This window comes from Mobula hypostoma, chromosome 5 (assembly GCF_963921235.1).
Source record: "Mobula hypostoma chromosome 5, sMobHyp1.1, whole genome shotgun sequence".
NCBI lineage: Eukaryota > Metazoa > Chordata > Chondrichthyes > Myliobatiformes > Myliobatidae > Mobula > Mobula hypostoma.
The window spans coordinates 166,172,080-166,198,107 of record NC_086101.1 but is presented as its reverse complement, the minus strand read 5'-3'; the positions used below and the strand labels follow the sequence as shown (position 1 = coordinate 166,198,107).

General features: G+C 42.3%; 1 protein-coding gene across 1 annotated transcript in view; it reads left to right on the top strand.

Moving 5' to 3' along the window:
• Positions 1-26,028, top strand: part of serinc5 (serine incorporator 5) — a 94,106-nt gene that overhangs the window by 55,629 nt on the left and 12,449 nt on the right. Inside the window, exons 5-10 of the mRNA XM_063049338.1 lie at positions 16,253-16,346; positions 18,146-18,357; positions 21,940-22,035; positions 22,137-22,263; positions 23,450-23,519; positions 25,393-25,432. Coding sequence (XP_062905408.1) covers positions 16,253-16,346; positions 18,146-18,357; positions 21,940-22,035; positions 22,137-22,263; positions 23,450-23,519; positions 25,393-25,432 — 639 coding nt within the window. The remainder of the gene's footprint in view (positions 1-16,252; positions 16,347-18,145; positions 18,358-21,939; positions 22,036-22,136; positions 22,264-23,449; positions 23,520-25,392; positions 25,433-26,028) is intronic.

Below are 26,028 nucleotides of genomic sequence, written 5' to 3'. Positions count from 1 at the left end.
GCGCATTGGGGATAACATATCCTCCCTGCTGACGACCAACACTGGCGCACCTCAGGGGTGTGTGCTTAGCCCACTGCTCTACTCTCTATATACACATGACTGTGTGGCTAGGCATAGCTCAAATACCATCTATAAATTTCTGATGATACTACCATTATTAGTAGAATCTCAGGTGGTGACGAGGGGGGTGTACAGGAGTGAGATAGGCCAACTAGTGGACTGGTGCCACAGCAACAACCTGGCACTCAATGTCAGTAAGACGAAAGAGCTGATTGTGGACTTCAGGAAGGGTAAGACGAAAGAACACATACCAATCCTCATAGAGGGATCAGAAGTGGAGAGAGTGAGCAGTTTCAGGTTCCTGGGTATCAAGATCTCTGAGGATCTAACCAGGTCCCAACATATCGATGTAGTTATAACGAAGACAAGACAGTGGCTATACTTTATTAGGAGTTTGAAGAGATTTGGCATGTCAACAAATACACTCAGAAACTTCTATAGTTGTACCGTGGAGAGCATTCTGACAGGCTGCATCACTGTCTGGTATGGAGGGGCTACTGCACAGGACCAAAAGAAACTACAGAAGGTTGTAAATCTAGTCAGCTCTGTCTGGGGTACTAGCCTGCAAAGTACCCAGGACATCTTCAAGGAGTGGTGTTTCAGAAAGGCAGCGTCCATTATTAAGGACCTCCAGCATCCAGGGCATGCCCTTTTCTCACTGTTACCATCAGGTAGGAGATACAGAAGCTTGAAGGCACACACTGAGTGATTCAGGGAACAGCTTCTTCCCTCTGCCTTCCGATTCTTAAATGGACATTGAATCTTTGGACACTACCTCATTTTTTTTTAATATACAGTATTTCTATTTTTGCACATTTAAAAAATATTCAATATATGTATACTGTAATTGATTTACCTGTTTATTTTTTTTCTCTGCAAGATTGTGTTGCATTGCACTGCTGCTACTAAGTTAACAAATTTCAGGTCACCTGCCGGTGATAATAAACCTGATTCTGATATTTCCCCTAAATTCCCATCAGATTCTATCACTAACCTATATATGCGTGATAATTTGCAGAGGCAAGTGTACATTTGAACTTGCTCATCTTTTAAATATGGGAAGAAACCAGAGCACCCAGAGGAAACCCAAGTGGCCACAGTGAAGGAAAGTGTACAGATTGCATTCTAGTTCAGTGCATGTGGATAATAAAAGGTTAAATATTATGCAGGAACTGTAGCTGAAGAATAATGTTAACATACCAGCCTAATTTTAAAGACCGAACTTTGCTGCAGTTTCTGAGTTGAGGAGTGACCAAACAACAGGAAGCTGTGCATAAAAACAACTACCTTTCAGTTAGATCCGCGTTACAGATTTACTAAGCAGAGTTTCGCAGCATTCTCTTCGAGTTGGACAGTCAGCGTCAGGGAGTGGGTAAAAAGAGCTGGCTTTCAATCAGAACTGCAATTGATTTTTAAAAATTTTTTTTAAATTTTATTTATTTTTATTGAAGGAATGTCACAATACAGAATATATAACGGATTACATTTTCCTCCATTTTGCTTTAGTATCGTACCCCCAAAACAAACCTCCCCCCACCCGCCCTCCCCAAACATATCATGGCAGCTAATATATTTACAACACAACAATTCACAAATACAGGTACGGACATTTCACAACCATACCCCCACACTACTTCAAGACGACGGCTCACACACACCTGCAACATGTCAGATGATCCAAAATACACTCATACTTACAATTCATCAACCACCCTGTGAGGTAAATTATAAACGTGTTAAATGGGAGGCAACTTCCCAAGTACAATCAAATGCCCTCAACTAGTAGGTAATTCCTTAAGACTCCCAAAATATGATAAGAAAGCTCCCCATTTCGAATAGAACTTTTTCACGGACCCCCTCAAAGTGAATTTAATCTTTTCTAATTTCAGAAAAAACATTACATCTTCTAACCAAGCAGCAGCAGTTGGGGGAGTGGCAGATTTCCAAACCAGCAAAATTCTCCTATGGGACAATAGCGATGTAAATGCAATGACATCCGACTGGCTTGCATTTAAACCCAAATCATCATCTGCCACACCAAATATAGCTATAAGCGGGCAAGGTCTCAGTGTCACCCCCAAAACCTCTGATAATTGGCGATTGATATTTTAAAGACAGAGCTGCGTGGAAGGTTCTCTGAGTTGAGTGACCAATCAGCAAGAGGGATTCATTAGAAAGGGCCAATTAAAAATGGCACAGGTGCAAGCGGAGTGGCCATTCTTTTGAGTGTCCCAGTGTTTAGAGTGGCTTTGGCTCAGCGGGCTTTGGGCGAGATCAGGCCTGGGAGAGGTTAAGGATCTTGTAAGTTGCTCTCCGTTTTTATTTGTTCATTCCTCGTCTGTTAGGGCATAGTAGATTAGTGAGAATAGCTCTGGGGCAGTGTTCTGTACTGTGTGTGGGATGTGGGACATCTGGGAGACCTTCAGTCTCCCAGATAAAACACATCTGCACCGGGTGCACCAAGTTGCAGTTCCTGAGAGAATATTAAGGAACTGGAGCTGCACCTTGATGACTTCTGGCTCATGAAGGTGAGTGAGGAGACAATAAACAGGAGCTACAGGGAGGTAGTCACCCCTAGATTGCAGGAGATGGGTAACTGGGTGACTATCAGGAGAAGGAGGGGAAATGCACAGCCAGTGCAGAGTATCCCTGTGGCCGTTCACCTCAGTAATTATACAACTTCAGACACTACTAAGGGGGAATGACCTACTGAGCAGAGCCACAGTGACCAGATCTCTAGCACTGAGTTCGGTGCTGTGGCTCAGCAGAGCAAAGAGGTGAAGGGGTCTGCAGCATTGATAGGAGATTCCATATTCAGAGGAACAAAGACTAGGTTCTGTGGATGCAATAGAGATGGCCAGATGGTATGTTACCTCCCAGGCTCCAGGATCAGGGATGTTCCAGATTGGGTCTATGGCATTCTCATGGATGAGGGTGAGCAGCCTGAAGTCTTGATACATATTGGCATCAATGACATAAGTAGACCAGGTGAGGAAATCCTGAAGAGATTTTAGGGAGCTAGGCCGAAAGTTAAGAAACAGGATGTCCAGAGTAGTAATTACCAGATTGCTGCCTGTGCTACGTGCCAGTGAGGGTAAGAACAGGATGATTTGGCGGGTGAATGCATGGCTGAGGAGGTGTTGCGGGGGGGCGGGGTGCAGGGATTCAGATTTATAGGTCATTGGGATCTCTTCTGGGGAAGGTATGACCTGTACAGAAAGGTGAGATGCACCGGAACCTGAGGGGGTCCAATCTCCTTGTAGGATAGGTTGGCTGGAGTTGTTCAGGAAGGGTTAAACTAATTTGGCAGGGGGGATGGGAACCAGAGTGATGGGGCTGAAGGTGAGGTAGCTGGTTTACACACAGAGGCTATGTGTAGTGAGGAGAGGCTGTTGATAAGGCAAAATTGCAGTCAACAGGAGGAGGCGCAGCATAAGGCAGATAAAAATCAAAGGTGAATACAGAGCTGAAGGGTTATATTTAATGTGCGCAGAGTACGGAATAAGGTCGATGGACTTGTAGCACAGTTACAGAGTGGCATGCATGATGTAGGCATCACTGAATCATGGCTGCAAGAAGATTATAGCTGGGAGCTTAATGTCCAAGGATACATATTGTATCGAAAGGACAGGCAGGAAGGTGGGGGTGGTGATGTGGCTCTGTTGGTTTAAAAAAATGAAATCAAGTCATTAGGAAGAGGTGTCATAGGGTCAAAAGGTGTTGAATCATTGTGGATAGAGCTAAGGAACTGCAAGAGTAAAAAGACACTGATGGGATTTGTATACAGACCCCTAAACAGCAGTAAGGATGTGGTCTACAAATTACAATGGGAGATTGAAAATGCTTGCCAAAAGCGCACTGTTACAATAGTCATATGGCTTTCAAAATGCAGGTAGTTTGGGAAAATCGGATTCCAAGAGGGATAATTTCTAGAATGACTACAAGATGACTATTTTTGGCTCATCTATAGCTGAGCCCACTAAGCGTTCAGCTGTTCTGGATTGGATGTTGTGCATTGAACCAGAATTGATTAGAGAGCTTAAGGTTAAAGGAACATTAGGGGCCAGTGATCATAGTATGATTGAATTCACCCTGAAATTTGAGAAGAAGCCAGATGTATCAGTATTACAGTGGAGTAAATGGAATTACAGAGACATCAGAGAGAGGTTGGCAAGAATTGATTGGAAAAGAACACTGGGAAGGACTGGGAAGATGTTGGAATCGATTATTAAGGATGAGGTCTCAGGGTACTTAGAGGCACATGATAAAATGAACCACAGCATGGTTTCTTCAAGGGAAAATCTTGCCTGACAGATCTGTTGTGATTCTTTGAAGAAATAACAAGCAGGAGAGACAAAGGAGAATTGGTTGATGTGTACTTGGATTTTCAGAAGGCTTTTGACAAGGTGCCACACATGAGGCGATTTAACAAACTACGAGCCTATAGTATTACAGAAAAGATTATAGCATGGATAAAGCAGTGGCTGATTGGTGAGGCGAAGAGTGGGAATAGAGGGAGCCTTTTCTCGTTGGCTGCTAGTGACTAGTGGTGTTCTACAGGGCTCTGTGTTGGGACAGATTCTTTTTACGTTGTATGTTGATGATTTGGATGATGGAATTGATGGCTTTGTTGCAAGGTTTGCAGATGGTATGAAGGTAGGTAGAGGGTCAGATAGTTTTGAGGAAGTAGAGAGGCTGCAGAAGGACTTGGACGGATTAGGAGAATAGGTAAAGAGGTGGCAGATAGAATATAGTGTCACCAAATGTATAGTCATGCACTTTGGTAGAAGAAATGAAAGGGTTGACTATTTTCTAAATGGAGATAAAATACAAAAAGCTGAGGTGAAAAGGGATTGAGGAGTCCTTGTGCAGAATTCCCCACAAGGTTAATTTGCAGGGTGAGTCTGTAGTGATGAAGGCAAATGCAATGTTAGCACTTGTTTCAAGAGGACCAGAGTATAAAAGCAAGGATGTAATGTTAAGACATTATAAAGCACTGCTGAGGTCTCACTTGGAGCACTGTGAACAGTTTTGGGCCCCTTGTCTTAGAAAGAATGTACTAAATCTGGAGCATGTTCAAAGGAGGTTCAGGAAAAATATTCCAGGATTGAATGGCTTCTTGTATGAGGAGTGTTTGATGGCTGTGGGCCTGTATTCACTGGAATTCAGAAGAAAGAGGGGTGTTCTCATTGACACGAGGAAATCTGCAGACGCTGGAATTTCAAGCAACATAGAACATAGAATAGTGCAGTACAGTACAGGCCTTTTGGCCCACAATGTTGTGCCAACCCTCAAACCCTGCCTCCCATATAACCCCCCAACTTAAATTCCTCCATATACTTGTCTAGTAGTCTCTTAAACTTCATGAGTGTATCTGCCTCCACCACTGACTCAGGCAGTGCATTCCGCTCACCAACCACTCTCTGAGTGAAAAAACCTTCCTCTAATATCCCCCTTGAACTTCCCACCCCTTACCTTAAAGCCATGTCCTCTTGTATTGAGCAGTGGTGCCCTGGGGAAGAGGCGCTGGCTATCTACTCTATCTATTCCTCTTATTATCTTGTACACCTCTATCATGTCTCCACTCATCCTTCTTCTCCCAAAGAGTAAAGCCCTAGCTCCCTTAATCTCTGATCATAATGCATACTCTCTAAACCAGGCAGCATCTTGGTAAATCTCCTCTGTACTCATTCCAATCCTTCCACATCCTTCCTATAGTGAGGTGACCAGAACTGGACACAGTACTCCCAAGTGTGGCCTAACCAGAGTTTTATAGAGCTGCATCATTACATTGCGACTCTCAAACTCTATCCCTTGACTTATGAAAGCTAACACCCAATAAGCTTTCTTAACTACCCTATCTACCTGTGAGGCAACTTGCAGGGATCTGTGGACATGTACCCCCAGATCCCTCTGCTCCTCCACACTACCAAGTATCTTGCCATTTACTTTGTACACTGCCTTGGAGTTTGTCCTTCCAAAGTGTACCACCTCACACTTCTCTGAGTTGAACTCCATCTGCCACTTCTCAGCCCACTTCTGCATCCTATCAATGTCTCTCTGCAATCTTCAACAATCCCCTACACTATTTACAACACCACCAACCTTTGTGTCGTCTGCAAACTTGCCAACCCACCCTTCTACCCCCACATCTAGGTCGTTAATAAAAATCACGAAAAGTAGAGGTCCCAGAACAGATCCTTGTGGGACACCACTAGTCACAATCCTCCAATCTGAATGTACTCCCTCCACCATGACCCTCTGCCTTCTGCAGGCAAGCTAATTCTGAATCCACCTGGCCAAACTTCCCTGGATCCCATGCCTTCTAACTTTCTGAATAAGCCTACCGTGTGGAACCTTGTCAAATGCCTTACTAAAATCCATATAGATCACATCCACTGCACTACCCTCATCTATATGCCTGGTCACCTCCTCAAAGAACTCTATCAGGCTTGTTAGACACGATCTGCCCTTCACAAAGCCATGCTGACTGTCCCTGATCAGACCATGATTCTCTAAATGCCCAGAGATCCTATCTCCAAGAATCTTTTCCAACAGCTTTCCTACCACAGACGTAAGGCTCACTGGTCTATAATTACCCGGACTAGCCCTACTACCTTTTTTGAACAAGGGGATAACATTCGCCTCCCTCTAATCCTCCAGTACCATGCCCGTGGACAACAAGGACATAAAGATCCTAGCCAGAGGCTCAGCAATCTTTTCCCTCGCCTCATGGAGCAGCCTGGGGAATATTCCATCAGACCCCGGGGACTTATCCGTCCTAATATATTTTAACAACTCCAACACCTCCTCTCCCTTAATATCAACATGCTCCAGAACATCAACCTCACTCATATTGTCCTCACCATCATCAAGTTCCCTCTCATTGGTGAATACCGAAGAGAAGTATTCATTGAGGACCTCGCTCACTTCTACAGCCTCCAGGCACATCTTCCCACCTTTATCTCTAATCAGTCCTACCTTCACTCCTGTTATCCTGTCAGCAATACACATAAAAGTTGCTGGTGAACGCAGCAGGCCAGGCAGCATCTCTCCCGATGTGGCCTTCTATATATCGGCGAGACCCGACACAGACTAGGAGATCGTTTTGCTGAACACCTACGCTCTGTCCGCCAGAGAAAGCAGGATCTCCCAGTGGCTACATATTTTAATTCCACATCCCATTCCCATCCTGATATGTCTGTCCATGGCCTCCTCTACTGTAAAGATGAAGCCACACTCGGGTTGGAGGAACAACACCTTACATTCCGTCTGGGTAGCCTCCAACCTGATGGCATGAACATTGACTTCTCAAATTTCCGCTAGGCCCCACCTCCCCCTCGTACCCCATCTGTTACTTATTTTTATACACACATTCTTTCTCTCACTCTCTTTTTTCTCCCTCTGTCCCTCTGACTATACCCCTTGCCCATCCTCTGGGCTTTTCTCCCCCTCCCCCTTTTCTTTCTCCCTAGGCCTCCTGTCCCATGATCCTCTCATATCCCTTTTGCCAATCACCTGTCCAGCTCTTGGCTCCATCCCTCTCCCTCCTGTCTTCTATCATTTTGGATCTCCCCCTCCCCCTCCTACTTGAAATCTCTTACTAGCTCTTCTTTCAGTTAGTCCTGACGACGGGTCTCTGCCCGAAACATCGACTGTAGCTCTTCCTAGAGATGCTGCCTGGCCTGCTGCGTTCACCAGCAACTTTTATGTGTGTTGCTTGGTGTTCTGATTGAAATCTATCGAATGGTGAAAGGCCTTGATAGAGTGGATATGGAGAGAATGTTTCCTATGGTGGGAGAGTCTTAAGACCAGAAGACACAGCTTCAGAATAGAAGGGCATTCTTTTGGAATGGAGATAAGGAGGAATTTTTTTTTTAAGCCATGAGAGTGGTGAATCTACAGAATTTTTTGCCAGAGGCAGCTATGGAGGCCAAGTCTTTATGTATATTTAAGGTCAAGATTGTTAGAATCTTGACTGGTCAAGGCATGAAGGGATATGGGGAGAAGGCAAGTGATTGGGACTGAGAAGAAAAATGGATCAGCCACGATGAAATGGCGGAGCAGACTCGATGGGCCAAATGGCCTAATTCTGCTTCTGTATCTTATGGTCTTTGTGGTAAGCTACAGGTCCCTGTAAGTGAACACACTAAAGTTAAAGTTAAGAACTGAATTGCTGTGCAGCCCAACCACACAGGATTCCTCTTACCAGTAGGGATTTTGGATTGTGCAAGCTTGCCATTATTGAGCTGGTTTTGTTCCACTGGTTGGATTGTGATTGTGGTATATAGACTAGCAATGATGCAAGTCTTCTGGAATAATAATAGGGTTTATTTTTCTGAATGAAAAAAACACTTGAACCAACAAAGCACAAGAGTTAGTCCTGACGAAGGGTCTCGGCCTGAAACGTCGACTGCGCCTCTTCCTATAGATGCTGCTTGGCCTGCTGCGTTCACCAGCAACTTTGATGTATGTTGTTACAAGAGTTAGTCTCTTGGGCTGCATCCACCTATTACAAGAGTCTCTTGGTGCCTTATTCTCTGTCAGCTGTGCTGGTGACTTAAGTTCATTGATTCTGAAGGATAGAAAGTGCTTTGTCTCTTTCATGTGACTGTGTTATTTAAAAAAAACTGAAAACAATGAGACATCTGTCAATATGCGGTATAGATGTTGGTTAACTGTGAATTTTAATGAGTTAACATTTCCCTGCAGTCCGTAAGTTTTACTTTGACCTCATGCTAAAATCATAGTTGTACAGCATAGAAACTGGCCCAGTGGCCTGTCGTGTCCATGCCAACCTTTTACCCATGTGCGTTAATTCCATTTAACTGCATTGAGTCTCTTTCCTTCTTTGCTTTGCTTACTCAGGTGCGTGTTTCAATGTCTCTCACATAGTCACTGTGCTAGATTCCACCACCTTCTCTGATAGCAAGTTCCCGATTTCAACAACTTTTTTTTTCTCTCTAATAAAGCTTTCCTCCACCAGGTCCCCTTTTAGTCCTCCTCAATTTCTTGATCCTGATGCACATGGAGAGGTCTACAGCAGGACTTGGACAGATTGGAAGAATGGGCAAAAATGTGGCAAACAACAGGAATTCTGCAGATGCTGGAAATTCAAGCAACACACATCAAAGTTGCTGGTGAATGCAGCAGGCCAGGCAGCATCTATAGGAAGAGGCGCAGTCGACGTTTCAGGCCGAGACCCTTTGTCAGGACCGTTTCAGGCCGAGACCCTTCGTCAGGACAAAAATGTGGCAGATGGAATACAGTGTTATGTATGACATAATAGTGTGGACTATTATCTAAATGGGGAGAAGGCTGAAACATCAGAGGTGCAGAGGGACTTGGGAGTCCTCGTGTAAGACTCCCAGAAGGTTAATTTACAGGTTAAGTCTGTGGTAAAGAAGAATTGCAATGTTGGCATTTTTTTCAAGGGGAATAGAATATAAAGACAAGGAGATAATGCTGAGCCTTTATAAGACACTAGTCAGGCTGCACTTGGAGTATTGTCAACAGTTTTGGGCCCCATATCTCAGAAAGGATGTTTTGTCGTTGGAGAGAGTCCAGAGGAGGTTCACAAGGATGATTCCAGGAATGAAGGGGTTAACGTATGAGGAGCGTTTGGCAGCTTTGGGCCAGTACTCACTGGAATTTAGAAGAATGGGGGGGAATCTCATTGAAGCCTACCAAATCTTGAAAGGACTAGATGGGGTGGATGTGGAGAGGATGTTTCCTCTGGTGGGGGTATCCAGAACTAGAGGGCACAGCCTCAAAATAGAGGGGTGGCCTTTTAGAACAGAGGTAAGGAGGAATTTTTTTAGCCAGAGAGCAGTGAATCTGTGGAATGCTCTACCACAGACTGGTGGAGGCCAAGTTCGTGGGTGTGTTTAAGGCAGAAATTGATCGTTTGCTGATAAATCAGGGCATCAAATGAAATGGCGAGAAGGCAGGTGTATGGGGCTGAGTGGGACTCGGGATCAGCCATGATGGAATGGTGGGCAGACTCAATGGGCTGAATGGACTCAATGGACTCAATTAGACTCAATGGGCCTAATTCTGCTCGTAGGTCTTATGGTCTTATCCTGCCCTGTCCTTGCCTCTTATAATTCTGTATATCTCTACCAATCTTCAATCACCTCATCTTCTTTTGCTGCAGGCAACACAAAATCAGCCTATCTATCCAATTTCTCGACTAAACTGATCCCTCGTTTCCCTCAACCGCCCCCCCCATAAGAAAGACCTCTTTATCAGGCAACATACCAGTGTCCCAGCGAGTCTACTCTGCACATTTCTAAATCACTGCTTACAAAAATAGCAGTAATTCTCAACCATACAAAATGCTAGTCTGATCGGATTTGAGGGAAAGCTATGTTTCAAAATGTTATTTTTTGACTGGCTATTATATTTAAGGAAGATTATTCCATGTGCACAGATTATCAAAATCAGTAGTCCTATATTTTGCTTTACATTAAGCAAAGGGGGAATTGTCGATCAGTAGCTCAGCTCTGCCTAGGTTCATTAGAACAACATCCTAAAGCGAAAAGGCTGTCTTAGCCTGTTGTGCTAGTCTTGTCACATGCTTCACTGCAAACTTTGTCAAACTTCCCTGAAAATGCAGTTGTTTTTTTGAGTGTGAGCTTGATAGTTACAGAATGTTTTCTTTTAACTTAATCAGTGTCTTTTTTTTTTGATTTGGTTGCTTAGCATTGATCCTTTATGTCACTGATTCGTCATTTCAATCTTCCACTCAGTGTATGTTGAGCTGTTTAGCTTTTGCCGAGTCTCATCTCCCTGCATTCAGCCAATGGCCCTCCATACGCTTCTCATCCATGTACCTATCCAAGCTTTTCTTAAATTCTGCATTCACACCTCCAGTGGAAGTTTATTCCACATTTGCACCACCCTCGTAAGTGAAGAAAATCCCCCTCTGGTTCCCCTTAAATATTTCATCTTTCACTCCCAAATCTATAACCCTGTTCTAATCTCACCAAACCTCAGTGGAAAAAGCTTGCTTGCATTTACACTGTCTATAATTTTGTAAGCATCTATAAGATCTCCCCTCATTCTCTTACGCTTCAAGGAATAAGTCCTAACCTACTCAACCTTTCCCTATAACTCAGTTCCTCAAGTCCTGGCAACATCTTTGTTATTTCAGTCTCTCTGTGCCTTTGCTCTCTACCCTGCTCTAAAAGTCAAGAGGGAAAAAAACATTCATTCCCAAGTACGAAATTGACAAGTTTAAGTCCCTTTCCAGAGACTTGAACAGAAAAATTTGGGCTTCGACATCGGTATAGTGAAACAGTCCTGCTGGTCACATTGACATCTGTTTTTTCAGGTGGAGGCTGAAGATTTTGGGGGACAAGTTGAATTAGTTTATTTGGCATTTATGTTTAGGAGCAGTTAGAGTTCTTATTGCAGAATTTCAAGGCCCTGGCTTTGATCCTGAGATTGAGTGCCGTCTGTATGGAGTTGCCACATTCTCCCTGCAACCACATGGAAAGTTCAGGGCTCCAGTTTCTTCCCTCATCACAAAGATGGCTGGTAGGTAATTTAAGTACTGTAGTATCTGGTAGGATAATGGGGAATGTTGGTGGACATGTGACAAAATAGTTTATAGTGAAATAAGTGTGGAGTGGGATTATTCTGAGAGCCACCATAGATTTGAGTGAGCTCCTTCCTCAGTGTTAGAAGAAAAACAGATAACGAGGTGCCCCTTCTTTCACTTAGAGTACGTGAATGCATTCATGAAATAAATAGCTCACTTTCAACCTCAAACTTCATATTCCCATAATGAATACTGTTATATAATGTATGTAACATGATATAAAGTTTAAATGTGATTTAGAAGGATTATTCATAGTTCCCCTGCTTATTCTTGGGTCATGCAGTGGATCATTTACACCCACTTTGCAAATGCAGACATGACCTCAGCACTTTTCATTGTGTGCAGGCAGGAGATTACAGTGTAGTTTTGACCAGAAATGTGTAAATGGTGAGAAGAGCTGGTCAGAGGCCAGGGTGTCTTCATACCCACAAAATCTTTGCTATATCTGCAAAGCACAAGCTGTTTGATGGGACGGCGTCGTGTGTCACATTATCCTCGAGCCAGAGGGTGATGGATCTATGAAATTCATTGCCATTGACAGCTGTGGAGGCCAAGTCATTGGGTATATTTAGTTGAAGGTTGATAGATTCTTGATTAATAAGGGTGTCAAAGGATATGGGGAGAAGGCAGGAGAATAGGATGAAGAAGGATAATAAACCAGCAATGATTGAATATGGAGGAGACCCTATGGGTTAAATGGCCCAATTCTGTTTCTGTGCCTTATGGGATACTGTCCACTTGCCTGGATGAGTGCATCTCAGGTGATGCTCCACACGAGGCAAGTATTTGGCCTGATTTGCACACCATTCATTTCCCACATCAATATTAAAAGTGCAGCTACAGTATGCAAAATCTACAAAATGCCCAGCAACAAACTTGCTAAGATTTCTGCAACTATATGTACTAAAGCTGAATTATGAGAGCAGGTTCTCCAACAAAAACTTCTTAGACATGCAGCATTCCCTTAAATACTAATACCGATATCCCACCTCTCCCGGAAGTTCTGGGAGTCTCCCGCATATTAATAATGGCTCCCTGATGCCCGCAAATTATATACAATGTCCCGGAAATCAATTTTTTTTGGAAGGGGGGGAGAGAGAGAGAGAGAGATCCAAAAAAAGAAAATGTAAAACGTCCGTCACCCCAGACTACACTACAGTGTACTAATAGGGGTCAAAAATAGTGACACTGTTACTCGCTGCACTGTTTGCAACAGTGACTTTTCTATTGCCCGAATGACTGTAAAAGACATGTTGAGGTGAGTTTAACAGGTGTCATTCGTTCATTAGCATAGCTAACGTTATTTAAACTAGCTGACCAGCTGCTCAGGAGCTACTCTATTGCAGACATCCCACCTGTCCAGGAAGTTCCGGGAGTCTCCCGCAAATTGATGGTGCTACCTCCCTGAAATGAGTTTTTGCAGGGTGGGATGTCTGCTAATATATGTGTGCCCCTGGGTCATTGGACATGGTATGTTCAACCCAAGATTCCTGTGGGAGTACCCTGATTATGTGGCACCTTCGGCAGTAATTCAGAAACTAACTGTGTAGGTGGTGACCATTCGCTGCTGTAAAACAAAATTCAGCAGACGCTGGAAATCTGAAATAAAATCAGAATTGGGTTTATTATCTCATGACATGAAATTTGTTTTGTGGCAACTATATGCTACATAGACAAAATTACTATAAATTACTAAATAATGCAAATAAAGGAATAATGAGGTGGTGTTTATAGACATTTCAAAAATCTGATTATGGAGGGGAAGCTGTTCCTGAATCATTGAGTGTATCTTCAGGCTCCTGTACCTCCTCCCTGTTGTTAATAGCAGGAAGAGGGCATGTCCCAGAGGGTGAGGGTCCTTGATCTATACTGCCTCATTGAGGCATCATCTTTTGAAGTTGTCCTTAATGGTCAGAGGATTGTGCCAGTGATGGGATCGGCTCAGTTACAACCCTTTGCAGCCTGTTCTGCAATCCTGTGCATTGGAGCCTCATACCTGGTCATGATGCAACTAGCCAGAATGCTCTTCTCCACTGTGCATATGTAGAAATTTGCCAGTCTTTGATGTTATCAGATCTTATCAAGCTAATGAAGTAGAACTACTTGCATGCTTTGTTTGGGATTGGATCAATGTGTTGACTCAGACTGATCAATTAAGTTGTTGAAACCCAGGAATTTGAAGGTGCTCACCCTTCCCAATTCTGACCCCTCAATGAGGGCTGGTGTGTGTTCTCCTAACTTGCAGTCCACAATCAACTCCTTGGTTTTGCTGAGGTTGAGTACAAGGTTGTTGTGACACCATCGAACCGATTTATCTATCACATTCCTGCACACCACTTCATTGCCTTCTGAGATGTTACCAACAACATCTGCAAATTTCTAGATGTTGTGTGAGCTGTGCCTAGCCACACAGTTGCGAGTATAGCGAGAGTAGGGCAGTGAGCTAAGCCTGTCTGCTTGTGGTGCTCCAGTGCTGATCGTCATCAAGGAAATGTTACCATCATTCTGCACTGACTCTGAGCTCCTGATAAGGAAGTCAAGGCTCCAGATGCAAAGGGTGATGCAGAGGCCCATGTTTATAAGCTTGGTGGTTAATACTGAGGAGATGATAGTTCTGAACACTGAGCTGTAATTGATTAAACAGCAGATTGTTCGAAGTCAATTTATTATCTAAGTAGTATAAATCACTTTACACAATCTTTAGATTGGTTTTCTTGCACACATACTCAGTAAATTCAATGAAAGGCTGCACCCAAAAGGGCAGACAAACAAACAATGTGCAAAAAACAACAGACTGTGCAAATACAAAAGATAAAATAAATTATCATAATAAATTAGCAATAAAAATCAAAAACATGATAGAGTCATTAAAAGTGAGCTCTCAGGTTGTGAGAACAATTCAGTGATGGGGCAAGTGAAGTTATCCTCTCTGATTCAAGAGCCTGATGGTTGAGGGGTAATAACTGTCCCTGAACCTGGCGGTGTGAGACCCAAGGCTCCTGAACCACCTTCTGGATGGCAGCAGTGAGAAGAGAGCATGACTTGGCTAGTGGGGGCCATTGATGATGGATGCTGCTTTACTGCAACAGCCCTCCGTGTAGGTGTGCTCAATGCTGGGAGGGCTCTACCCCTGATGGGCTAGGCCATCACCACTACTTTTTGTTGGATTTTCCATTCAAGGGCATTGGTGTTTCCATTCCAGGCTGTGATGCAACCACTCGATATACTCTCCACTACACATCTATAGAAGTTTGTCAGAGTTTTAGATGTCATGCTGACTTCTAACGAAGTAGAGGCACTGCCTTGCTTTCTTCATACTTGCATTTGTGTGCAGGACAGGTCCTGTGAAATAATAATAGAGGAATTTAAATTTGCTGACTGTGGTAAACCATCTCCCACAGATCCCTGAATAAAGGCGATTTCGCCCTGCTCCTCCCCCTCAGACCAGGGGCAGACACTCAGCATGGAGGTCACGTTTTACTGCGAATAAAAGCCTTTCAGTATTTGCCCTACTTCAGTCTTTTGGAGTTATTGAAGGTGCTTCACTGACCCTCTCCACCTCTGATTTCCCCTGATGAGGACTGGCTCATGGACCTCTAATTTGCTCCCCCTAAAGTCAATAATCATCTCCTTGGTCTTACTGACATTGAGCGAGGGGTTGCTCTTATGGTACCACTCAGTCAGATTTTCAATCTCCCTTCTATATATGTTGATTCATCACCAGCTCTAATTCAGCCAACAACAGCAGTGTCGTCAGCAAGCGTAAATATGACATTGGCGCTAGGTGCTCCAAGTAAGAGTAGATAGCCTGTGAGATTACGTCCACTATAGACCTATTGCGGCAGAAAGCAAAAATGAGAAAATGATGCAGGTACTTAGCATGCAAACAGGCCTTCTGGTTCAACTCAATTGTTCTGTGTTGCCCACAGCTCTCTAAATCTCTCCTGCCCATGTACCTGTGTGATGGATTGTGAGGTAGCCGATTATCGGTTCAGGAGTGAGAGAGTGATTCATTAGGGATTGCATGGTATCTTCAAAAGTCCCTAGAATGTCAAATGTGTTAATTCATAACAGCTATATAAGTATTGTCATTACAACATAAATATTCTTTAAATTGTTATTCTAATTATTGTCAAGCAATCTGTTTGATGTTGAGATTAACTAAGAATAGTGTGGGTATTATTTCAGTTATTCCATTGATATTTTGTAAGAAAAATTAAGATCAAGTATATTTTTAACTTTAATGTCACTTTATTGTATTATTTCTCATTATGTACCTCGGTTTATCCTCTAGCTGCTCAATCTGATTTGTTAATAAAAACCCTTGTGTCTTGTAGTGTTACTGGGTTCCACAACCAAAAATTTGCAGAATAAAAGGGCTAAAGTTGCAAAATTGAGGCTATCTGGCACTTAACTGCAAAGACCTGATGAGGGAAATTCCAGGGCACACTGTGTTTTAACTAGTTGGTAAACCGAACATTGGTGAAATGAATGCTATACTTCTGAAGCAAAAAAAATGTGAGTGTTTTGCCTCAGCGGGCTGGCCGTTGTGCATGCTAATAGTTTGCTTTGCTTTGTTGAGCACAGCCTGGTTGTACATTGCTGCTGCTGGAGCCTTCCTCTTCATCTTAATCCAGCTCATACTGCTGGTGGAGTTTGCACATAAATGGAACAAGACTTGGTGAGTTCTCAGTTTTTAGGAACCGTGAATCTCTGAATGGCAAACATAATCTAACTTCCCAATTCATTTTCCCAAGTTACCTCTCTAACTTCTATAACTAGTGTTTTTTTTAAATCTAATCCAATATGAAACTGAAGTCTTTGTCACTCTTGAACTTGATATAAAAGCTTAACTTTGTAATCACTTTTCTTAATAGACTTCTTCACTACTGGATTGTTGCGAAAGCCCACCTGGTTCACCAATTTCCTTCAGGGGAGGAAATATTCTGCCTTTGGGTTGAGCCACATGCTGGTCAAATGTGAAAGTCTGTGACCCCGACTTGAACTGCCCCTGGAATGACTGTTCAGCCGCTCCATGTAGTTTAAAATGGAGAGAATAAAAATGGTTGAACCACTCAGCACTGCCGGCCAAATGTTGGGAAATTCTCAATCAGTTGGGGACTGGTACGGTGGATTCCAGTTAGTTGGGGTACATCGGGACTTGTACATTTTGGCCCAATAAAGTGATTGCCCCAATTGACCAGAGTTTCATGAAAATAGTTTAAAAAGGTATAAAAAAAAGACAAACTGAGTAACAAATTGCATATTTAAATGAAATACAGAATAACTTAGAACACGACCAATAGTAGATAGATAGATAGATGTACTTTATTAATCCCGAGGGAAATTTGGTTTTGATACAGCCGCACCAACCAAGAATAGAGCGTAAATATAGCAATACAAAAACCCCCAACAATCAAACAACAAAATGCAAACTATGCCAGATGGAAATTAAGTCCAGGACCAGTCTATTGGCTCAGGGTGTCTGACCCTCCATGGGAGGAGCTGCACGTTCGATGGCCACAGGCAGGAATGACCTCCCGTGCTGCCAAGTGTTGCATCTCGGTGGAATGTGGCCGAAGTCCAACAGTAAAAAGTAGTACTATAGTGCTATCAAACTATTAGTTCCAAATAGTTATTGATGAAGGAATTCATCCAGTGTATGCAATGTTGGACAGAAGGGTTAGATAACCTAACTGAAACCTATTGATTGGTGAAAGGCCTTGACAGAGTGGATGTAGAGAGGGTGTTTCCTATGGTGGGAGAGCTTAAGACCAGAGGACACAGCCTCAGCATAGAGGAGCATCCTTTTAGAACCAAGGTGAGGAGGAATTTCTTTAGCCAGAGTGGTGAATCTGTGGAATTCATTGCCATAGGCAGCTGTGGAGGTCAAGTCTTTATGTATATTCAAGGCAGAAACTGATAAATTATTGATTGGTCAGGGCATAACGGGATACAAGGGGAAGGCAGGAGATTGGGTCAGAGAGGAAAATTGGATCAGCCATGTTGAAATGGCAGAGTAAACTCGATGGGCCAAATAGCCTAATTCTGTTCCTATACTGTATCTTATGGTCGTATAAAGTGGGTTAAAAGGTCAGCACAGCATAGTGGGCCAAAAAGCCTGTAATGTGCTGTGCTGTTTGGTGACATGGCTACCAGCCACCTTGGCTTTATCGTTGTGACGCTGCCCATTGCAACCGAGCAGTCCCAGAACAGCCAAGTGCTTTGCACTGAGAACACCTTCCATTGTGTTATATGGCACTATGATGGTGTTAAAAGTTTCCGACCAGTACAGATGTGGCATTTTGAAAATGGGACTAGTACCATGTGTAACTAAAGCTACCAACCAAGTGAATGTCCTATGCTTGGAAACACTGCAAAACCTGGCACCACTTGTGTGGTATAATGTATGAGCATTGTCATCTTGTGTACTATTTAAAAAGACCACTGACCATGTGTCCTGTTTTTGTCTGATAATAGGTGGGGTGGAACTGAACAAAACAAATGCTGGTACGTTGCGTTGGCCCTGGTTACGTTCATTTTGTACCTGGTCGCCATACTTGCTGTTGTTCTAATGGTGATCTTTTATACCCACCCTGATGGATGCAAGTTAAACAAGATACTACTGGGTGTCAACACTGGTCTCTGCTTCATTGTCTCCATGGTAGCAATCACACCCTGTGTTCAGAAATGTGAGTTTGACTCCAATGTTCGAAACTAACATTTCTTCTTACGATTTTTAAAAAATGTCTGTCTGTGTTATTAACTGACCTGCATGAGGAAATTCTTGGGGTGTATCTGTAAAACACCCTCACAGGAATGAGGGGTTTCAGTTATTAGGGCAGACTGGATTGACAGGACATAAAGAGGAGAAAATCTGCAGATGCTGGAAATCTAAAGTGACACACCCAAAATGCTGAAGGAACTCAGCAGGTCAGGCAGCATCCATGGAAATGAATAAGCAGTCGACGTTTCAGGTCGAGACCCTTTATCAGGACTGAAAAGGAAGGGGGGAGATGCCAGAATAAAAAAAAGTTGGGGGAGGAGGAAGGTGGAGAGCCAGAAGATAATAGATGAGGCTAAGTGGGTGGGACAGATAAATGGCTGGAGAAGAAGAAATCTGATAGGACACGAGAGTAGACCATAGGAGAAAACGACCCACAGGGAGGAGATAGGCAGGTGAGAGGCCAGAGTGGGGAATACAAGGTGAGGGGAAGGGAATTTATTTTTATCTTTGTAGAGTTTGTGTTCTTTAAAGCAGTGCGTAATCGAGATACAGTTTAATAGAAGAGCTCTGAATCATAACATTTTTACGAAAAAGAAAGTGGGGAAATTGCTTCATTGACAAAAGAATCAAGAGCCGTATTTAAGGTGATTACTAAAAGATCTAAAGTTGACATGAGATTGTGATTTGGAATACACAACCTGAAAGGGTGACGAAAGCAGATGATTGAATTATATTCAGAAAGAAATTCGATGGGTATAGGACAGATAGCTGATTCAAACTGGGGGAGGAGGAGACAGGGAATGGGATTCTTTTTCGTAAAACAAGCAGGACTTTGTGGGGGGGGGCGCGGCTAGATAACCTCTGCTGCAAAGATGCTCTGAACTTAACCAGGACTGATACGTGACTGACTTGCTTTTAACTGCTGAAAATTGTTAAGTTTCTAAGTATGCATAAAATATATTTTCAGACTGTTCCTCATTAGTAAATAGTTGATCTAAACTTTCTATACTTTAACGTGTTAATATTGTGTTTTCATTTGTCCCCGTACCAAAAGCAAGTATTGAAGCAAACACGTTCTGGCTGGATTCTTTCTCTCTGCACCTATTTTGCTTTTGTTTGTTCTTGGTCTTTCTTTTCTTTTCACTTTATTGATTTAACTTTTAACTTTTCCACTATCCTGTATTTATCATCAATAATATTGGCAAGCAGATTTTCTTTTCTTTCTGTATTTTGCCATCTCCCATTTCAGCCAGGCTTTGCTATTTCAGCTGTCATGGTATCTGATAACAACACTTGTCATTATTATCAATGGGCTGCATTTAGAGGAGATGGAAGTGGGCCAGATGGCTTATTGTAGAGGATGTTAAACCAGTCCGGCTGCTGTTACAGGAGTTGACCTCGCCTTTCACTAGATGTCTGGTATATGCCTCTTCTTTTTTTTTGTGTTTTGTTGGTCCGTTCCCTGGGCATTTCCCAATTGCTCTGCAAGTTGTCTACTCCTCCCCCTAAATTTAAACAAAAAATCCTTTCCATCATTGCTGTCAAATTGCAAGGCTAATTGTATTGTGTTGTGGCAAATTTGTTCATGATTCAGTCCACAGTGCTTCACCATTCACAAAGGAAGAAATTTTTAAGAGGTGAAGATGAGCTGTTCTTGGGCATTGTGGAAGATAATATGGTTGTCCAATAGGGAAGCACTTGGTGACAATCCTGAGCATTTCTTGAAAAATGGAATCAGGTCACATGAAAATAAAGGAAAGGGAAAGCCTAAGAAGATGAAAATATCTAACTATGTATGCTTTGTGATACTGTTAAGGATGAAGCAAGCATGGTCACCCATAATAATGCAGTGTCTGAATGGATTTTTTTTCGCGAGTTTGGAAATAAGAATACTTAATTTTTTTCGAGCTACAGAAGTTTCCAGCAGAAGTTGTTGAGGCAGGTTCGAAGTTGTCGTCTAAAGTTAAATTGGATAAATATATGGACAGGAAAGGAATAGAGGGTTATGGGCCTAGTGCAGGTCGGTGGGACTAGGTGAGAGTAAGAGTTTGGCACGGACTAGAAGGGCCGAGATGGCCTGTTTCCGTGCTGTAATTTTTATATGGTTACAGAAAGAGTAGATGGTATGCAAAGGCATCCCACCTGCAAGCACCCAACTATTTGGTCTTGCTGTGCCTCCAGCATTCTCCTCCTGCCCACACGGTTCACCTTCAACTTGCTCTCCTAAAGAGGTTGTTAGCTTCCCGCTCTGACCTCTGGGGGACAGCTATTTGTGCTTGAGCTCTGTCAGTAAATGCAGGTAATCAAATCAACATACTTTTGCTGAGAGAATTACCCTTTAACTAGTGCCTCAGTGCAAAATTTGATGTTTTTTCTAATTTAGGAGCATCTGTGGTTTGTTGCTTTCTTTACTGTTTTTGTAGCCCAGATAACTAGTTATGGATAGCATGTGCTTTACTTCCGTTTCAGCACAGCTAACTATTGAACCTTGGACTTAACTGTTTGTTTCACTGCCAGAAAGAGGAACAGAGATTCTATGGCCTATTAACTGAATGTTCAATATTGCAAACTGGTTGTATTTTCAGTTCAAAATGTTCAAGTACAATTTTGACTGGAAAATCAAACAATTGAATTTACTTAAGCATTAAATCTCCACACACCTGGCATCTAAAGGCATGCATGTTATGCATTCACATTTGTTTTCAAAAGTACTTCAGTTTTTTTTTGTCTTTTCAACCTCACCGTGAGAAGAAGTTTTTTTTATTCACTCAACATAATCTTTATGCAAAATCATTAAATAAATCAGAAATTGTCAAATCTTCTCTCACTAATTGTGCATTTTGTTTAGTGGCAAAGTCCCACTGGAGTGTTTGCATAGCAAAGCAGCTCTTGAAGTACTTTTATTTTTAGTCACTTTTATTATCTGATCAGATGGCCTGGTGAAGCTGCTGGTGCCAGATTTTGCTGTGGGCTGCAAAAGCAATGACGACAGACAAGGAAAATTCCCTTTTGGAGGTCCAGTTATTTCTGTGGCAAGAACTTCTCATTGCATTTGCTGTCATAACTGTCGGCCATTGGCTGTGAGAGATTTCAGCAGCTGCTATCTTGTTTAACACACACTGTATTTTGAAATATTTGATTGAATTAAAAGGACAAAATGAGGGTCAACAAGTTTGCTGAAGAACAATTATGACTTGAATTCTTCTCGCTGTAAAATCTGAGCCCTTCTATAACATCTAAGCTCATAAAATGCATTGAGAGAATGAAGGCTGGATCTTTCTTGTATTCTTGGTGGTGGTTACTTTGTTGAAGTACTTTGTTTTCTAGGCGAGTCTATTTATTAGCACTGCCTCATTAGTGGATTGTGAGTTAATTAAAAATGCTTTGAATTTACATACACGTCTCCAACTCCAGTGCAACTGTGAGCAGATGGCAATTTTGAATAGGATTTTGTTTTAGATAATGAAAGCTGCTTTGTTTTACAAATTAACCACTTGTTACTAGTAACTCCTTTTTTTTAAAGTGCTCTGTTTGCTTTCTGTTTCAGATCAGCCAAACTCGGGTCTCCTGCAGTCTGGAGTAATCAGCTGTTACGTGATGTATCTCACTTTCTCGTCACTGGCCAACACACCTGCAGAATATAGTAAGCATACATTTTGGCAAAAAAATGATCGTTGCAAATCCTGCTTTAAAATTGTTGTCTGTGACATTTAGAGGAATTGAACGTTTTTAATTTCTCATCAGTTATGAAGGATGGAATCAACACCACAATATGCATTCCGCAACTCCTGGGCAACGGTCTTCAAACAGATGACAAGCTTGTGTCTGTGCTGGGAGCCATAATCATGTATGGCTGTGTCCTGTATGCCTGGTATGTTGATCCCGCACTTTGCTTTTCAGAGCAAATAAGCCAACATCTGGATGGTGTTATAGTCCTGGGACTGATCGTCTTAATATTCAGCAATTCATAGGGAAAGCCGAGCAGGCCAAGTACTCTATTGGCTGCCAGCTTCAAGCACGACCATATTTGCATTCCAGCATCTCTTGCCGTTTAGCCAGAACTTGAACTTAGAGGAGTGTTTTGCTAACAGGACACTTAAAGATATGGAGGGTCAATCAAGACACAAAGTAACACCCACACGGCAGGGAAGCCGCTTTTTGCCACAACAGCTGTTTCCATTTATACAGAGCTTTTAATGTAAAGGAATATGCCAGGAAAGTTATCAAGCAAGTCACATAAGGGTATAATGGCACAGACAACCAGAGACTTGGCCCAAGAGAAAAAGTTTAGGATTATTTTAAGGGAGGGAAGAAGGATTTGGGAGGATCTTCCAGAATTTACAGTAGTTCTAGAAAGTTTGTGAACCTTGTAGAATTTTCTCTGTTTCTGCATGAATATGATCTAAAGTGTGATCAGATCTTCACACAAGTCCTAAAACTAGATAAAGAGAACCCAATTAAATAAGTAACCCAAAAAGCACAGGTTACAGTCATGAACTAGAGCAGGTCAACTTTGAAGGCATTAGACAGGATCTAGCTGAGATCAATGGGGTGACTCACAGTCTGTTCCTCAAGGTTGGGGAGTCCAAAACTAGAAGATATAGATACAAGATAAGGGGGGAGAGATTTAAAGACCTGAGAAATAGCTTCTTTACACATAAGATGGTAAGAATCTGGAATGAGCTACCAGAGGAAGTGATTGAGGCCAGGACGAATGCAGCATTGGAGAGGCATGTGAAAGGGTGAGGACTTGGAGAGCTCTGGGCTGAAATGTGGGCAACTAGGCCCAGTTGGGAGAATGCTGTGGTTAGCATAGCCCAGATGGGCTGAAGGGCCTGTTTCCATGCTGTATGACTCTATAACATGGATGAATGGCAAAACATTTTATTCTTAATCTACTGATGCCCTTATAGCCAAGGAGCCTATCAGAGTGGATGGGTGGGAAACACGTTGTTCTGTTGGTATCTGTAATAAATGGTCTCCCAAGTGGGCTTCCCAAATAGTTCTTTGAGCAGCTCCAGTTTTTAATGCCTTTTTTTTTCCATTCGCATTTTTAGTCTAACTTCTACAACACGTTCCAGCTCAATAACCCTGGGGGTGAGCAGCACCTCAGCTGCTAAACCAACTGTGAGTATTTATTTCATTAGCCAGAGTAAAAATAACACGTCTTAGGCGGTGCATCAGTTGATTTTAGTTCGTTGCCGGTTGAATGTTCCAACACTTATTCATTTTCTTACCCTGTATACATACTTTACGCCTGGCATATTTTTTTATATGGTTAATATTTATAGAGAAATGCACCAGCCATTTAATGGAGCTAAGGTTTTAATCCAACAGAACATAAGCTTCTGTTAAAATACTAAGATCGGATTTTTGACATGTTTAGAAAGGTATCCTGTATTGAAATTATAATGGCAAACACTAGGAGATTTTGGTTTAAAAATAAACTGTTTGCTTCACTTTAGAAAAATTGTCCTAGCATCCTTTTTAGGAAAGACCATCTGGTTTTTAACCAAATTTTAGCAAGTGGGCCAAAGTGAGTTGGATTTAATTTGCTCTCCTTTGCTTGTCTTAAAAGTGAATTGGTTCAGAAAAATATGCAACTCTGAAAAATCGAGTGTAGTCCACTTTGCTGTTCCCTCTGTGTAAACTTGTACTGCTAAAAAAATATTCTGGACAAGTTTATGGTGACAATCTAGTATTGATGTGTGTTTTAAAAAGAAATCTTTGACATTATTTTGATGGAATTTATTAGCCTGTTCCCTATAAAATATTTACCTTGAGGACTAGGTGGAAATATTTAATTTCATGTGTACACAGTGTTTTGGTCTAAACTTCTCTGAAGGCGTTCAAATTAGACCGGGTGAGATTGGGTTTGTTGAAACTGCAGCTGCTGTTGCGTGCCGTGTAAAGTACTCAACATTTGCACAATAAAGTCTGTAATGTGGAATTGAAAGTGAGGAGCAATTTGTCAGCAGTGGCATTTAAGCAATAACCCTGGCATTACAGTCACTTGAAGTATGTTTGAATAAAGGGCTATATTGTTTATTTTCGTTATGTACTAACACTGGAGATGATTACAGTGTGAAAGTGAAGCTCATTATCAAATGGTTCTGGTTTGCAGTAATAAGACGAGCTCTTATTCTGTATAAGATGAGAGGCATTGATTGTGTGGATAGTCAGAGGCTTTTTCCCCGGGCTGAAATGTCTAGCACGAGAGGGCACAGTTTTAAGGTGCTTGGAAGCAGGTACAGACGAGATGTCAGGGGTAAGTTTTTTACGCAGAGAGTGGTGAGTGTGTGGAATGGGCTGACGGCGATGGTGGTGGAGGTGGATATGATAGGGCCTTTTAAGAGACTCCTGGACAGGTATATGGAGCTCAGAGAAATAGAGGGTTATGGGTAACCCTAGGTAATTTCTCGGGTAAGGACGTGTTCGGCACTGTTTTGTGCTGTAGGTTTTCTATGTTTCTATTCTGAGGATAGTTATGGGTTGCCTTCCTGAATGGCTGCAATCATTGCAGCTACTGCCATAACTCTTTACTTTGTCATAGTGTTGAACTCTAGCAATCTGTTCTTGTTTACTTCCCAGTTCAAAATATAGGCATTAAGAACTTTTGGGGGATTGTGGTTTTGAGGATGGATGTGGATAAGGGTTCACTTGGGTTCCATGATGTCATAGAGTCACGAAAATGTCTATAATGTTTTTTCTTATGGGTCCTTTAAATATAGTCTAAGATTCTTCATCAGAGATTTGCATAAATCTGACAGACCCATGTGACAAAATAACAAAAAAAAATGGTTTTGTGTATGAAAGACAATTTATCGGGCATAAAATCAATTGATGTAGAATTGTCCATTGCTTTCCTGCTGCACATGTATCCTGGAAGGAGGGAAAAACTGTTTTGAACAAAACTCTGCATTTGGATGAATTGGTTCTACACGACAAAAGCCCTGCTTTCTAAATGTTGCATTCAACGTGACTTCTTTTTGTTTTACAGGAAGCTCGGTGCTGCTTCTGTTTTTTACCAGATGAAGAAGGCAAGTTTCTAGCCTCCATTACCGTAGTACAGACACTGGAGCTGGGAGTGGTAAAGGGGTGAGGAGGGCAGGCCAAGCCAGTTGCCTGGTTTATGGCAAGGAAGTGTTCCTGTTCCCAGAAAGGCAGTGAAAGTGAATATCTCACCTCTGTATCAAGAGCAACACATGCAATGTCACCTACCTTCTTTTCATGCCCACGACCATTTCAGCCTCCCACTGTAGATCATCTCCTGGTGATTCCTTTATTCCCCCCCCCCCACCTGAGAATTTATTTAGACTGCTTTTTGCTGGAATGCTTTGTTTGCGGTTAAACATTCAAACAGAGTGTGCGAAGTGTAGTGATGAAAAATAACCAGTGGGGTGTCCATTTCCAGGTCTGGTGTTATCCAGAAACATAAGCAGATTACATTAGGTTACAGACCATTTCCAATACTGTGCAGGTGTTGATCAGTTGCTCCGTTACTTATGTGAATCTTGCAATTTTTTTGGAACGGCAAGAAGGCTGCATTTTTGGGTATGTTTAAAACTTGTTCATCATGAAAGTGATTATGTATGAGGAGCGTTTGATGGCTGTGGACCTGTACTTGCTGGAGTAC